This window comes from Fundulus heteroclitus, chromosome 3 (assembly GCF_011125445.2).
Source record: "Fundulus heteroclitus isolate FHET01 chromosome 3, MU-UCD_Fhet_4.1, whole genome shotgun sequence".
Lineage (NCBI taxonomy): Eukaryota > Metazoa > Chordata > Actinopteri > Cyprinodontiformes > Fundulidae > Fundulus > Fundulus heteroclitus.
Window position 1 is genome coordinate 8,275,495 of NC_046363.1, and position 17,294 is coordinate 8,292,788.

A 17,294-nucleotide genomic window follows, 5' to 3' on the forward strand; every position below is an offset into this window, starting at 1 on the left:
GAGTTAAAAATAAATAAAAGTACAAAAAAACATTCAACATTACATTAAAACAGGCCTATCTATATGCGTGTTTTACATCACTATATATTCTACTAAGCAGCCAGTATTCATTTAGATCTTAATAAGGAGTCATTATTCTGCATATTAATAAAATTGTTTATGTTTCGTCGCAGCTCACCCGCTCCTCTATGATGGGTAAAGAGATGTCTATGAAGGCTTCCTTCACTGTTGAGATCTGAAAAAACAATATTACACAAAATCTCAACATGCAGGCATGAAAACATTAGGAACATTATGAGTATTTTGCTCTTTATTGCCAAAAATGCCTATTCCTATTTTAATTTTTTTATTTATGGAAAATAAAGTGATTTCACTACATCTAAACATCCAAAATCAACTTTGTTTTACTAATTAAACAACATATTATAAGAAAAAAAACAAATCTTTTTCTGTCACTTCTACTGGAAGAGTTGTGAATAGATACAGCAGTCTTGAAAGCATCTTCATCGACGTCATTTCTATACTTGATGCTCAGAGACTTGGAAGCTCAATCCAGGATAAACATTTTTTGTGATGGTTTGGTGAATAGTTGAAGGTAAGAACTGATGTTTAATTTGTAACCTGATAACAGGTTCAAATCATCCAGCGCATTCATTAGCCTACAGCTGAAAGTGACAGGTCTGGTTGTGATAAATGTATATCAACACATCATCGGCAAACAATGCTATATTCTGACTAGGCCTCTTCGTTTATGCTCCTACAGCTTGACTCCAACCCATTTTGTTTGTGTTGGCTCTTTAGCTTTGAATGCACTAGCTTCAAAGCTAACGTTTGTCTCCGACGTCTAACTCGGGTTTTACAGATTTCCTCCCATATTTTCCTCTTGTCAAAATCTTTCTTGTGGACATAATTTAGCTGGTCTTTTCTTTGCTTATTGCCAGGATAGCAGGGTTTATGAAAATCTAGGTCGCAGACCTCACTTTTTACCCTGCGCCCATGAAGTGTGTGTGTGTGTGTGTGTGTGTGTGTGTGTGTGGGGGGGGGGGGGGGGGGGGGGGGGTTATCCAAGCTTGTTTTTAGGGCTGATAACATCATGGTGTTCAAGGTTTAGACAAGTCCAAACATCCTTCAAAATTCTGAGTAATGATTCATTTGCATCCAATATGTCTGTGTATGATTTTAGCCAGTTTAAGAGGAAAACATGTGGACCTGTCCGAATTTATTTCTCATACTTTTAATAAACATTTTCAGAGGTCATGCCTGTCGTGCAAATTCTCAGTTATCCAGGTCAACACAACAGCAAATGTGCTTAAATCAGAGGCAACCAGACTTTCGCTGACTTCTTTCTGAAAACGTTTTGACACCTATCCAGGATTCTTTGTCTCAGACTTGAAAGAACCGAGCTAAACTCTGGTTGCCTCTGATTTAAGTCCGTTTGCTATTTTCAGAGGTCTTTCTTCCAATTTTTATTGCTCTACTTTTTCAGTGCTGTTAAAATGGTTATTAAATATCTTTAAAAACGCGTGCACACACACACAAAACCATTCATTGGGTGTCCTCATTTTTCCCCATGGGTGCAGCTCCACGTGTATTTAAACTTCAGCTGCAATATCGGAGGCAAATTCAAAGCTTCTCTGCCTTCTTCTCTCTCCGGCTCCACACCTGGCACTCTCTTCCTGCAGGCATCCCCTTTATTTTTCATGGTGACATTCCCTCTCCTAAACAACCAGAGCTCTTGTTGTGAGTGCCTGCTGTAAACATGTGGTGTTAGAGCTGGTCCTTGAAGTGCTTTTTGTCTCTTTTTTTCCATTAATACCTCCCTTATTTACTGACTTTTTTTCTATTATATCACCAGCATTTGTTTGTACATGTCTAACTTAGAAATGCTTAATTGGTGCCACACCTGGTAAACAAGCTGATGACTTTTTTTAAGCAGTCGTGACTTTTGCGTGAAAGAAAAATATGTGAAATAATGAGGAATGCCTGTGCAGCTGGAATAATCTAATAGCCCTCCTAACAACCATTTAAACAACCAAACTAAACAACGGAGACAGAAAGGAGCTCATGAAAAATCCTGCAAAGGTTCCACATTAATTAAGCAGCTGCTTCTGTCACAATTAGCTGGTTGCATCCACTACGACACAAAAACCTATGGCTGACTGTTTAATGCTCCCTTCTTATTTTTTGCTGTTGCTCTGCCAATGATACTTACATGCTCACACTCTTCACACATTATTGTGTTGGTAAGCTCGCCTACAAAGATCCGGTCAACAAAGGCCATCTTCACACCTTCTTTTCCATATGCTGATGAAAAACAAACAGCAAGTCTTTCGTTATTTTCTCCAGCACTTGTTTTACGCCTAAAACGTTTTAGCTCAGCACGGATCAGTGTGTAGACAAGAATCTCCACAATTTTATAACATATAAATGATGTGTTAGACAAAATGATTGAAGCATATGTAGACAAAAGATAACATGTTTTAAACGTATGTATCAAAAATTAAGGTAATGCTCAGAAACTGAGCTCATCCTTTTTTTTTTTAAACCATCTTCTGACTGATCTGGAGCTGCATTATCATTTACTACCACAAGGTGGAGCAATTGGTCTGGGACATCGGTGTGGAGCTGTTTGTTGCACCTTTGACTTGGCGTTTGGTCTCCTCATCTGCAGTCTTCTCTGTTGGATTGTTGAAAGCCTTTAAAATGGCTGCTTTCACCCTCTGCAGGGAAAAAAGAAAGTGTGACGGTTAAACTAAGATGGGGTTCAAAAACATAAATGAAGGGTAAAACTTAAAATGCCAGGGTCGTTTTTCCTGCGTGAACAGCTGGGGTTGAAATTTCATCTTTTTTTTTCTTTTTCTTTTTAAACGCCCATTAGTGAAATATCAGAATCTAGCCTGCAGCTGAGTTTGACAGGTATACCCATTATAGGCATCATTAGTGTAAAATAATTATTGTGCTTGTCTACAAATGTTAACATGTAAATCTCCTAATGAACTGTGTGTGTGTGTAGGTTTAACGCAGGGCCCCCTCATTGAAGGTGACATGGTCAGTGAGTGTGTTGGTGGAAGAGCTGTGAAGAGGCACAGCCACAGTAAAGCACCAATCAATAGATAATTGGCCATGGTCTATGTCTGAGTCATGACCAATCAACCCCCATTGTCCCAGGACCCACGCACTGAACTGGCTATTTAGGTCAGAAAGCCTTGTTAATCCCAGCTTGGCCAGCAAAGTCAGACCAGGCTGTGGCTCGCCTACTAATTAATTACCAGTAACCCCCATGATCTCGTTCCCTCCCCAAAATAAAAGGGTGCACTGTCCCGGAGACGAAAGGGCCCAATGGGAGGGGTCGTCGGGTCCGAGCAGGGCTGCCGGCACATGGGGGGGCGGCCGCTCACACTGAAGCGAAGATGAGGCAAAGAAGGCCGGCCGGTGGCTGAAGAGAGAAATACTCACCGTCTCGGTTAATTGGTGATAATTGACTGGGTCCAAATTAGCATATTCAGGCCTCTGATACTAATGGGCTATCAACACACAACACTTGGGGCTGCTTGACATACAGTGAAAAAGTACCAGTCTGTTTCTGACCTGTTCCAACAGAAAGAATGTCTTTATCTGTTATTTGTCTTGCTCCTTTTTTTTTTTTTTTAAATATGAGATGGATTTATTTCAGCTGTGGTTAAATCCGTGTCTCTTTGCAAAGTGACAAAAGCCTCTTTAATTCCTTTGTTTTGCACCTGGCTATTACATTTGGTCGTCAGAAAACAAACGGGGATAATGCACATGTTCTACAGAAAAATATTCCCCAACCTGGAGTAAAATGCCGCTGTATCTGTGCAGTAAAAATGAGTTTCTGAGTGGATGAATAGAGGAGCTTCCACCCCTCCCCTTTTGCTTCCTTGATTGGATTGGTGGTGATTGTGTGTGTTTGTGTGTGTGTGCCGGAGGGGCTGTGGGCGACCCTCGAGCACAATGGAGCGGCCCTGGAGCTCATTCAGCAGCTGTGGGTTTCCCAAGATCACACAATGATGCCGGTAGTGCCACTTGCAAGTCCCCTAAGTGGCACAACTGTTGGGTTCACAAGTTTGAATGGAAGCAGAGGGAGCCCGGCCTGTGGCCCCTCCTGGGCCCGAGGCTGACTACTAAACACACCCGCTAACTTCTCCTCCTTGGTTCACGTAGTCACTGGTGGGCCCTCCATAGAACTGCTGTGGGGTCTCCTAATTGCCCTGTGGATGGGTTGAGGGAGGGTGGGGCCCTCCATGTTTGCCAAAAACGTGGCATCATAAGATTTAGAGGGGACAATTTGGTGTGCATCTAAAGCAAATTAAATTTTGTTGCACAGATCCCAATATTTCAAATAATAATAATAATAATAATTAAAAAAATTATCCCAAAGGGGTTTTTAAATCCTCCCAATAATATCACTGCAATAAAATATTGTTGGACTGATATCACTCACCAATGAATGAAGGCCTGTACAGTACAAACTCGGCAAGAACGGATGCATTTGTTCCCTCCGCCAGGAGGGAGCAGCGAGTTCCTGAAAACTCCTCTAAGCAGAACTTGTTCTAGGGAGGTGTCTGACTAGTATTAAAATTTGATTTTAATGGTAGCCTATTTTTCCGACCATAAGGCACACCGGATTAGAGGGCGCATTAAATATTTTTTCCCAAGTGTGTAATATCACTCCGCACAGTAAAAAGGGAACTAAAAGTAAATAGAATGTTCTTGAAATTAGTGTATTTGTCCTTGATTTGAGCAGATAAATAAGACTATTTGCCGATAAGATTTCTGTGCCTAAAATAAGAACAATCATCTCCATCATCTTATTTCAAGTGCAGGATATCTAATTATCTTATTTTTGGGGTATAAATACTACACTGGCGAATAGTCTTATTTAGCTACTCAAGGAAAAATACACTGATTTCAAGAACATTTTATTTTACTTTACTTACTTTTAGTTCCCTTTTTGCAGAGCGCCCCTCCGTGTGCACCGTTTTGTCCTGAGAGGGAAACTATCCGTCTCTGTCAGGAGGACAGAGTAGCTGGACTACACTGCTCTGTTTCTAACATAAGGCCAAAATAAACTTAACTCTTATATTGAATTAACTTACTAGGTTTATTGTTGCTAGCGTGTACTCCAGGCTCGGGCTGCCTTATGTGAATGCACCTTTAGTTTCGACATTACAGTCAGGCAGTCTTGTAGACAGTTCAGGGGTCCAATCAGGTAGTGACACAGTGTACCGTAATGCTACGAATATCCATTGAGCGGAGCAGCTTTGTTGATAACCAGTCATACTTACACATTTTAACAGATTTTTGAGCACATTGTACCACATAAAATCAGTCAGTAAGCATAAGTACGGTAATTTATAAAATGCACCATCAATTTTTGAGAAAATTTAAGGATTTTAAGTGTGCCTTATAGTCCAAAACAAACCGCATAAACCGGTATAAATCAGTATACATCGAGATTTAATGATGAACTCTGATCAATTTTATCTCTGTAAAAAATTAAATAATCTGAGATTACAGCGATTTACATTCAAATCCCGATGCTGTTGAAATCAGCCTCATGAATGGCTTGCAACACATGTCAAGAAGTGACCTCAAGAAACTATTAGCATCCTCGTGTAAATCGTTACCATTTCTGTTTCATCACATTTGAGTGGAAAAGACAAGACTTTCCTTTACAGCTGCTGAGTTTATCTGCGCGTCCGCCACTAAATGTCGACTAGAATTAAATCTCGGGCGTTCTGTGAGGCCGTGGGCTCGTGCTCAAAGTACGGGGAATGCTTTGTCTAAACGTCAAGGCCTTTGCCATTAAAAACTTAAGACTTCAGCAAACCTTGAAAGAGCTTCGCCAAAGATTCCTTGTAAAATGGATTGTGTGTTCACCAACTGGAAACTTACTTTAGTTTCCTCTACTCTGATGGAGTCCAGTAAGTAGTGCAGAAGCTCCTGGCTGTCTTGTTGCTGGTATCCTTTGAAGCGTGGAGCTCTGCGACAAAACAAAACAAAACAATAAGACCAGATGAAGGAGGAAAAAAGAAGGACAGAGACACAAAAAGGTTGGGAAAGAAACTAAAGAACAACACGACAGTCAAACAGCTTTAAGGCAGGAGTGAATCTTCCAGCATTTAACAAAAACATACTGGCAGTCTATAAAATAAACATGTAATGTAGTCAGAAAGAATTCCTCTGCACAAAAAAAGCTGAAAGATAAAAGAACTGCGAACAAAAGATGAATCCACAATTGTGTTCGGTGAAGGCCTTTTCACACCTTTTCAATGCTGGGACAGACCCCGGCTGGAAACAGCCCACAGTTCACACAGACAATGCATGCAGGTTAGAAGAGACAGGGCCGACAACCAGGCAAAGAAAGCTCGCTGAAGGCTGCACCATTGTGTGCAGCGTGGACTGGCTCACCTCTGCATGGAGGATCTGAACGGAAAAGTGCAAACGCTGGTTTTTCTGGTACTATAATGGCTTAAATCTACCAAAAGTGCAAAAAATATATATATTTAGGGAAAACAAATAACGAGTTTTGTATTAAGAACTTGTGCCCATCTTTTCACTGATTGCTATATTTTGTGTTTCAATTTTTCTCCAGGTACAAAATGAAGCTCTCTGATACCAACCGAATGTTTCATATCTGCTTCGACAGCCAGCCGTTCAAAGTCATTTTCTATTCTCTCTTCAAGGCCTACTGCAAGGAAATATGATTTTAGGTCTCTAAAATATAATATCCCCCAGAATTAGGCAATTTTTCTTTGATCAGAGGTCCTAACTTGTGATTTTTCATAAGTGTTTGGAGCCAAAACTAGGATCAGAGAACGACGGTTAATGGAAATAAGGTGTAATACAAAGTGTTCAGAAAATAATACGCAATTACTTTAAGTTATACATGAGATTCAAGCATTTCTATGACCATTTACAACCATATTTTATCAGATTATTCAGTATTATAGTAAAATATGTAGTATGTATTTTTGTGAAAATGGTTTGTTTCTGATGCACAATGGAAGTGATGAAATGGCAACACATGGGTATAACACGGCGATGGGAACTGCTGAAGACGAGCACTGAACCAGAAACATTACCGATAAGTCCTGGCCTTCACTGAACAGTTTGGAGAAACACCTCCATCACCAAGAAGAAGAAGAAGAAGAACAACAACAACAACAACATATCTTGGTGTGCTCTTCTTTACAGCATTGGTTCTCTGCTGGTTTCAGTCGAGCTTTCTCTGTCAGACTCCACCTCTGACTCTAGAACGCTTTGGTCTACAAAGCAGCTCGCTGTGACTGCAGGCCGACCAGATCCTCACTCCTCCGCCCCCGCGTTAGACGGTTTCTCCAAACATCTCTACTTTGGCCTCGTCTGTCCAGAGGGGATTAAACCAGAGGTCTTATGATTCATTCAGATGTAACTGTCAACCAGACTCATGCCGGCAGGCTTCTCTCCTGGAAACCCTCGCAAACAAGCGACACGGCTTCAGTGTTTTACGCAGAGATGACCTTTACCTTTAATATACCAAGTAAAACCAGTAGAGTAGGAGCTGTTCTGGGTGTGTCGCCTCTGAACATTGTGTGGTCTGACCACGGACTGGGACATTTACTCTTACCAGGACTGTCTCTCCTTAAATGTTTTCTAATTGAATAATTATCCTGACTGTGGGATGAACAGCAAGCTGTTTGAACGTGTAATTGCAGCCACTCCCAGACCGACTGGCAGCAGCGATTGCTTTTCTAGGAATGTTGCATATCTCCTTCCTTTTTGCCATGGTTTTATCCCAGACGATTGCTCCCCAAATAAATCCAATTCATTTCCTGTTTGATGTAATTACATCAAATTTTACAGATTTGCAACCATAAATTTAATGATATATCTAATTTTGGAAATTATAGGTTGAACGGGGGGGGGGGGGGGGGGGAAGGGGGCAGCTTTCACGATTTAAGGTTGGAACAATACAGTAGGGAAACATGAGCCTATGGCAAAGGGAGACAGGGGGTTTATTTCTTTGACATTTCATTAACAAAGTCAACCTCCAACAGGGCTACTAATGCTAACGACATTAGAGGGGAGGCTCTCCTTGGGTTCCTCCCTGGCCGTCCAGGGTGAGGCAGATGTGAGGACAGATGCCAGGGGCAGATGGGCAGCCGAGACCGAGGCCATGGCAACCTGTTGGGCCGAGCCAGCCACATGACCAAAGACAGGTTGGTCCGGCTAGCATAGCGCGCTCAATGGGGGGGGGGGAGATCCTTTGATCAGAGACGCCGTCAGACATGCTGAGGATGTTTGGAAGCTCAACTCCTCTAGCAACGCTGGGCCTGATCTTTACTGCCTTTTCATGTAGTAAAAAATTTTATTCTAGTAACATTAAAAGACACAAACACCGTTTGCCCCTTTGCTGGACTAAAGCGTTCAAAATAAAAAATGTCAGATAATAATCTGATGCAGAGGAAAAGTGGTAAAACTGTGTAAGTAAGGCGTAAAAAACAAAACAAAACAGAAGAAGGCAGAATGAGACGCGGAGGAAATGGAAAGCTTTGTTGGGATCAGTGGGAATGAGGAGGTCTGGAAGCTCATCCCAGTGGAGGGAAGCAGAAGGGCCCTGTAGCGCTGCTCTCAATCTGGCCAATGCAAACAGCTGCGGTGCTAACACAATTAATAGCCGGATGAGTTAGTACCAGACACAAGGCCACACAAGCTTCCCCCCCCACCCCCCCCACAAGTATACAAGTATGAGCAACACAATGGCACACACTTCACATAATACAGTAATCCTTCACTCACAAAACGCTGCATTATGCAAAGATGTGACTGAAAGGTCTACGAAATGATCAGAGCATGTTTAGATTACAAAGAAAAATACATGCGCTCACATTAAAAGCTGATGTTAAAAATATATGCAGCTCAAAAAAAAGGAAAAGAAACGAGTAAGGGTTCGTATGAGCGTGCCACATGGCCACCTAAACCCCAATTTTATTAATTTTATTGCTCGATACGAGTATTTATATAGATTTAACATTTTTTGTATGAGAGATACTCAGGAAAGGGCTTGTGAACGAAAATGTCCGGTATCACAGAAACTAAAAGTCTACACTTTTTTTCCCAGTCAGGTAACACAGTTACCAGGTCACGCTAACCAAAACATCCTCCCCGGTGGGAAGTTTGGAACAAAGCGGTGAAGACTCGGTTATTTTCCGTCTCAGTGAGGTGTAGAAAGGAAGTCAGAGGAAGCAGAAAAACCTTTAGAGGCTTCTGGAATTAAATCTTCATTTTCCATTGAGACGTGCCAGCTTTTCCTTCAGGGTATCACTGGTAAATATGGAGTGACTTCAGCAAATAACACGGTGTGACGTGACCTCTGGTCCTATTATAAACAATCACTATTGCCTGAAGGACCAGGGCTCTGGTTAGTTGCAATAAATTAAGGAATGGTTCAATAATCTAACCGAAAAGTAAATCACAGGTGTTTTTTTTTTGCATTTGATTTGATAAACAACATTTTGAAGAGTTGAAAAATAAATGAATAAAAATAAAGGAAGCATTAATCTGAATTAGTCGGTCGCGTAAATGAGTAAACACAATATGCAATAACTCTACTTCATTGGGTTTTATTTATTTTTATTGGGGTTTATTTGTGTGTTATCTGACCCCCTAACCTGGAAGGTTTCGCTGTTTCTGTAGATTTGTCAGCGATACGAGAAACAGCTCTGTAACTTTGGCTGTTTTTTTGTTTTTTTTTTAAGAACGAATTGCTGTATTTCACTATGAAAAATGCTATTGTTATGACTGGTAAATGTCCGTTCATACAAAAAACAGAAAGATGCATTTTGTGGTTACTTGTAGTTGTTAAAAAGAAATCTAAATCAATCAACATTGTTACCGGCTTAGCAGACTTTTAAAAGAATGGTGGTCAGCAATTGGCCACTAAACCTCTGATTGGTGCTTCTCTATTATGGATTTCTAATGAGATGCAACAACACAATCAACACAATGTTGTAAAAATTCAGATAGAAGAGCGAAACCCAGTAAAGCCTCCATAATTAGAACTGTACATTTTTTTGCATGTTTAAAATAATATAAAACAGGCGTCTTTTACTGATTTTCTTCTAAACACTCCAGCCTATTTAGCTGCATTATCCATAGTTTAAAATACCGACCATGTACAAAAAAGAAGAAAAACAGCAAACATTCTTGGTTTACTGTTGATACAAATAAATGTATAAGAACATTCAAAGTCTTCCATGTTGTGCTAAGATATGCACAAGCTGCCACTTTTTTAATTAAACGGTGTGGGAATATGTGCTTCGTTAGAAGTATGTGCCCTGGGATGTGCGCGCGAGCCTTCATGAGACTTGCATGATGGAATTCATTGTTGTTCTCTGCTATTTCTATCAGGGATGAAAGGCTTCTCACAAAGCTTATTTCTCAAAAATATTTCAGTGATGTGGGTGGGCGGACTTCTATCCACAATAGACGAGGAGAGAAGGAAGCCTGCGTACTTTTCATGCTTGCGACACAAAAAAAAAAAAAAAAACACATGTCCAGTGGCCATCCTGAGATTGAATCAGTCCTTGAAAGAAGCAGGTATAGCTGAATATCTGTGTGGTTAATTCTGTGCAGCTTACATATCGGTGACGAATGGAGCGTACGCCCAGATACGAACCCCCGTTGGAAGCAGCGTTATTAAAAATAAAAAAAACGTTCCTATATGAACGTGAGACTGGCGGATCCTAGCTGGATATGCATTCACAGTCAAAACCTTTAATAGGCTCTTTTTTTTTTTTCTCCCGCGTTTCTACGTCTACTGCTAGCTAGGCCGCTGACCAGCTTTGACGTACACTGGGTACAAGCTGGGACCCTCCTTGGCACCAGATAAAGTGTGGTGCTGACCATCCGACACACACAGCTTGGCCCCGGTCCAGGCGGAGACCAGAGCCCGCGCTCTGGCAGAAGGACGAGGAAGAAGGCTGTAGGGAACTCAGCTAGCCGAGGTCAAATCCAAGTGAACCCATGCACAAAAAACACACAAACACACACACACGACCAAGAAATGCTCCGGCGCACACAAACACTCCAACAGTCCTCGACTGGAGCCAGAAAGCATTATTAACCCGCCTGCCATCACACACGCCGGGAAAGAAGCTGAAAGAGAAACGGTAAAGAGATGTCAGTCCCCACGGGTCAAGGGCACACCCGGCCTTCTTTCAGAGGGAAGACCCAGCGGCGGCAACTCAAGATGGTTGTGTTCACCGAGCGCCGCTGTCATACGGGTCAGTGCCGTGAAAAAAATATGTTCTTGACCCTGAACTTTTGATTTCAAAACCCAAGACCTGAAAGAATGTGGACGAGCTGCTCCGTGAAGGAGTCTGAGTAAAAAAAAAAAAAAAACAGAAGGAGAAAGAAACAATTTAACAAGAGCTTTGGGGAAGAAACGAACGCGTGCCGAGCATGATAATGAGTCATGAGGAATTGCAAACATGAATTAATAAGGGATGTTATTTTGACATTCATTTTCCGATTTCGATTTTGAGAAACGGCCTTTAGAAAAGAAATGAAGCAGCTTTTTATGTTGTGACAACAGAGCACAAGAAGCTGATGTTAGCAGGTAAGTCCGTCAGGTTTGCTCGGCTTTGGGAACCAGTCGGCTGTTTAACAACTCATGGCTCACATCCTACAGACTTCAGCTTTAACATGGTGTAGCCTTCATAAAAGGGGGCAGGTAGAACTCCTCCAGTCTGTGGCTGTCGTGAATGGAAACATTGCAGCTTGGGTTCTAAGATCACCTCCGACCCATCTCCTCTAAAACATGTGAGGAGACGAGGAAGGCCTGCTATCGGCTCCCTGATGCTGGCGTATTTTCTGGGTGTGCGCGGGTGGGGTGGGGGGAGCCTAGCCAGGGGTGTGATTACTTTATCTCTGCTCTGGTTCTCAATAAACTGTTGGAACTTGATGGAATCACCGTTTCCTTTCATTTAATAAGTAACTGAGGGATCAGTTATTATTGCTGACAACACTGTCTAAGCCTTTTCACCTCTGGAAATGTTCAGAGCAGCATAAGTCGTCCTCCTGGTATGTCAGGGAAAGGTAGAGGCCTTCTTTCAGGCATCTGACTGGTGGTGGTGGGGGGATTGATCTACTCTATGCAGCAAACAGAAAACAGCAGTCGCTCTGGGACCTTCTCTGGCATCTCTAAAAAAAGGAACGCGGTAACGGTGGGAAAAATCCTCACGGTGTGGAAAGTCTGCCTGCAGGATATTAGGCAGACAATTATTACTTTTTTCTTTTTTTTTATATTTCACCATCAAAAAGTCCTCCCCACTCAGTTTCTAACCTCCGTCATTAAAACTGGTCCACCTGACCAGATGTACTATTGGCAGCGGCACACAGTCGAAATGATCAGTACTAGAAAATGAACGAAACCCAACCGTTGTGTCCTTCGGGACTGAGCGATCACACACATTGATATTTAGGATCCTGTGCAGCTTTATTTGAGTCTGTAACTTTTGAAAACCACGGTTACACCTTAATGCTTCATCAGCCCACGCCTAAGCAGAATAAATGCTCTAAAACAGGCATAATAAATAATTCTGTATAAACATCAGCTTATGTCGACCATTTCACAGAACGACATGATGTTGGATACCAGGGTGTCCGTTGGGATCAATCCTCATTTTCCACGCTGCTCTTTCTCATCTAGCGTTGCGATGCTTGAAACTCTTCTTGTGATCTTTCCCATCTTGGGCCCCTTCATCTGTATCTGGTGGGAGCCTCTATGCTACTGAGCCTCCAGCTGCAGCCAATGCCTATAGACTGAATGCCTGTCACTTGGCATTTAATGGCTGACATATATAACATAATCTTATGCCGAGTGATTTTGTGAACTGATTGTGCAGCCGTTTACTATTTTTATTTTAAGCTTACCAGCTATATTTGACCAAAACGAAGGGGGAAAGAGTGTAAAAGCCATATTTGCCCATCAGCACATTTCACTCCTATATCCTTAGGTATAAACAATCAGCTAACTGTGAAAATCAATTGAAAAAAAAAGTTAAAATGAACAAATGATAGACAATTACCATCTAACCTGGTCCAGCGTTGATAAAGATGGATTTTGGATAGAGGGGATTATTCTGTTTTCTGGTGCATCCAATTAAAAAAAAAAGCATCTGTTTTTCAGTCAAAGATTTGCAAACACATTCAAGGATTTCTGCTTCGAAGAACAAAACAGAGAGCCGCAACAAGTTCAAAATGTTGAATGGGATTTTACACAGACGGACTCACCCTTCAGAAAAGAAACGACGCGTACCGTCAATTCTGACGCTTGTTTAATGACTCCACACAGAGGTTTTGCTGCCAAACAAATTAAACAATTTGGATACTATGGATTTGTTTCTCAGGCTCGGTTCAATAGGGAGCACAGTTTGGAAGTGGGAGGTATTTCCACTAAAATAACAAGGTCACTTTGGAGAATTCTATTGAATTCGTGGCACAACGTGCCGGGACCTGCATGGCTGGGTCTGCAAATAACAAACACTTTGCAGGTTTTCTGGTTCTTTCATGGTGCTTTGTCTGAAAACTTATTAAGGGAGGAATTTTCCAAATTGGCTCAGTTTAGATACATGTACACAGTTCCGCAGTATGCAGGTGAAACTATGCTTTTATTCTGGGATTTATTTTTCATTTCCACACCAATTTGGAGAAAAACAAATTTGTCAGTGAATGCTAGAAGAGCCAGCGTTTCTAAACATCTCACGTTTGGAAGGAGGCAGCACTTAAAGCGAACGCCATGAGGCTTCGAACCATAACTCTCTTCACAAAGGCATGTCAGTGGAATAGATGAGCCCCATTTGAAATTAAACGAATGAGTGCATAAAGGTGTGGGCATTGCGTGACGTCTGAATGCACAATTGCCTGCATGTGTGTCACAGCCCCGAGATGGTGCCAGGTGAGGTGGCAGTCCAAACTCGCACGCCCGCATCACAAAAAGGCACACGGCGGCCTCTCTGATGGCAGCTAGGCACCAGAATAACTGGCAGAGCAGCACCAGAGATGGACTCACTCATCCACCATTAAACGTCCTGCTTACCCACCTGTACTACTGAACAGTGCGGGACCCGCCGCGTACACACAGGCGAGCTGGACCCAACCAGAAATGAGAACATGGCTGCTCAGCTTCGGGTCCGCCGGTCACACGGCGCGCTAGGCCTGAATCCAGATCACACACGACACGAATAGCAGACGGCCAACAATCGGCTAGCTGCTGGACATTTAATAGGGTACGGCGCGGGTTGTGTCCTGTAGGGACGAGGCATCATAAAGGCACACTGCTGGGAGCAGGTGTTACCTGGTCAGGAATGTTCAGCCTGGCAGAAATGTGAAGAAAGCCAGTGAAAGCGTAGGCTGCTGAGCTATAAACTGCTGCCACTGTGATGGAGAGACTCCATAAGCCCCTGAATCAGTGGCCATGGGAGGCAAGGCCAGACCGGCAAACATGCATAACATGTTTTAAAAAAAAAAAAAAGGTTTCTTTAAGATTCTAAGAGAAATCTGTGAACTGGGCGGTGGCTTTACGGCCCTCCTGGCTCTTCAGACAGCTGCTGGAACGTCCAACATGAAATGCTGTCTTTCTGTTCGTTAACATTTCACTGATACGAAAATTAACGTCACTACTGTTAGTTTTGCCCTTAAAGGTATACTATGCAACCGGGGTTGATTTTCCAGCGAGGCTCCCCCCAGAGGGCGAAAGTAAAAGTGCACTGTCGTAAAGATGCTCAGCTGTTCTGGTTTCTCCGTCAAGCCAGGCGCAGTTGATTTGAGCTTAGCAGACAGGCGAATGCAACGAAAAGTGGAAAAAACGGCAGTACAAACAATGACTAACAGTGAAAGTATGAACATCAAGCTTCCCGCAGCGCTATCTTGGCGAGGCGGCCGCCGCCGCGGCTCGCCAAGATAGCGGCCGCCGCCACCACCTCGCCAGTTTTATTATTATTATTATTATTATTTTTTTTTTTTATGTTGGCGAGACGCTACCGCCACCGCCTCGCCAAGCCACAGCCTCGCCGCGGTAGCGTCTCGGCAACATAAAAAAATAATAATAAATAATAATAATAATAATAATAAAACTCGATATGCTTGCATGTTTATTTGACGTTAACACGCAGTTCTTTGTTGTTGCTTTCGCGCGTGCATATAGTGAATGGCAGGGCAAAAACACATGGAGTTCTCGCCGTAAAGCGAGACTTCTGTGTGTGCGGGCCGTGAGCTCTTGCAATTGCAAGTACGGTATTTCCCCCACAGACCACCAGGGCGGCCGAGAAAACCTTTGTTCGACCTGAAATGACTCATTTAATCATCCAAAACGGTATGGAACATATTAATTAACTGAAAAATGTTGCATAGTATGCCTTTAAAAAAGGATTTGCTGAGGGACTGAGGAAAAGATTTAGGTGTCATACATTAAGGACAGGAAAAAGGACCCAGAGCGAGAGGCAGAAGATTGTGATAGGAAGAGCTGGACCGTACTTCTGGCAGAGCTGGTTGAAGAGGACTTTAGGATTGACGGGGCCTTTCCCTGGCTCCTTCATGCCCTGCAGGAAGTGGATCATGGCTGCAGTCAGCGGGTCAGGACTGGACAGAACAACTGTCAGCGGACTCTGGAATAACAGGGGGGAGAGAAACCCGAAGCAATTACTCCTCAAGGTTTGGGTTGAGAATTTCACGTTATCAGATCCAAAGACCAAAAGCAATACGTGCACATTTCTGGGAGTTTATTAGGTTTCATCTTTTGTTTCATCACATTTGAAAGGTGATATAGTTTTAGTGCAATACAGTAAACTTTGAGCTGTAAGTGATCTTGATTTTAAGGGGGGACAAAAATAAAAGTAGAAATAACCAATAACACTGATCAGACTGAACATTTGTCTTATCAGGAGAACGAACGGCAGCCGACCGTACCAGATTAGCCTCGACAGGCGGACAGATCTTCAGCTTGTACCCTTTCTCCTTCACTTCCTGAATGAGCTCAATGAGCATGTGCGTCTGGGACAGGTTCTGGTAAACAAAAGGAAAAAGGACAGGTGATTTAATTCATCTAAAAACTGTATGCCGCTAGCATTACTTATAAAGATGTCCAGCTGTATTATGTCAGAGCTATGAAATATTGCAACCGAGCTGATGATGTTGTAACCATGTTTAGGACAGAGGCAGTGAGAAATGAGCTGAGAACCGGTATAACACCATCGTCAGCATCATGAGCCCTGACCGGCACCACTTATCGGAAACTCAAAGATCCCATCTTTTTAATGTGGATGCACGACACCTAAGCACTAAAAGCCACACTCTTCAGTGTGGAAGTTGTTACCGACAGAAGAAGCGTAAAAGCAAGATATGTAAGTAGAGGTGCGTGGAACAACTTAAAAGGAGATTGTATTTTCTACGGAGACGTGCTCATTTACATTTGTTCCAATTTGCTACCATGCAGGCTTGGTTGTTGCCTGTCCGACTTTTTTCAGGTATGAAAAGCAGCAGTCTGCGTTTTGTTGAATCTATGAAGGGCTGAACTGACCCAGAGCCGAGCTGAGAAAATATAAAAGAGGCTGGGTGTGTTGTGGCAAAGCAGCTTTGTTTTATTCTTTTGAGCTTACAACCTTTTTCGATTTTGGAATCTGATGAGTTTGGAGATGTTGACCACATAGTTTAGCAAACTAAACTATGTGGTCATGATAACTGATGATCATTTGTGACGTCAAATATCTGAGATAACGGATGGCCTGACCTGCAGGGAGCAAGATTAACCCGACAGAGGCCAAGTAACCAGTCATTGTAATTTTGTCTCGTGTTATCTGTTTGTATAAATCACGTAAGCAACGTGTGACCACTGCCTCCGTTTCGGGGGAAGCCCCTTAGCCAGTCCTGTAGGCTGAATGGAGACGGGCTCCTCCCTCCAGTCACTGCTTCCTTTTACACACAGTTTTTACACACAGTGTGACGTTGGCTTTGATTCCTCTCACAGCAGCAAGGATGGAAAAAAAAAAAGTTTTAAATAAAGTTAATTATACTTACCCAGGGAGAAATTAGAAGCAGGAGAAATTGGCAGATCAATGCTTTACAAAAACCGAAGGTTGGAAACTGGCACCAAACCTCTGACGGCGGCATCTCCTGTTTATAACAGAGAAGATAGCTTGTGGCATACTAAAAACGCTCTATATAACACCTGTGCCAATTACTATGTCCATTTTTGCAGCATTTGGAAACTTCTGGTGAGCTTATTATTCTGA

At 42.5% G+C, this 17,294-nt stretch overlaps 1 protein-coding gene across 2 annotated transcripts in view; it reads right to left on the reverse strand.

Annotated features, from left to right (window-relative positions):
* Nucleotides 1-17,294, reverse strand: part of usp45 (ubiquitin specific peptidase 45) — a 46,690-nt gene that overhangs the window by 9,181 nt on the left and 20,215 nt on the right. For both annotated transcript variants that reach the window (XM_036129575.1, XM_012872901.3), the window contains exons 7-12: nucleotides 15,973-16,068; nucleotides 15,541-15,671; nucleotides 5,917-6,004; nucleotides 2,639-2,720; nucleotides 2,213-2,304; nucleotides 179-235 (exon numbers count right to left, since the gene is read on the reverse strand). In XM_036129575.1, coding sequence (XP_035985468.1) covers nucleotides 179-235; nucleotides 2,213-2,304; nucleotides 2,639-2,720; nucleotides 5,917-6,004; nucleotides 15,541-15,671; nucleotides 15,973-16,068 — 546 coding nt within the window. The remainder of the gene's footprint in view (nucleotides 1-178; nucleotides 236-2,212; nucleotides 2,305-2,638; nucleotides 2,721-5,916; nucleotides 6,005-15,540; nucleotides 15,672-15,972; nucleotides 16,069-17,294) is intronic.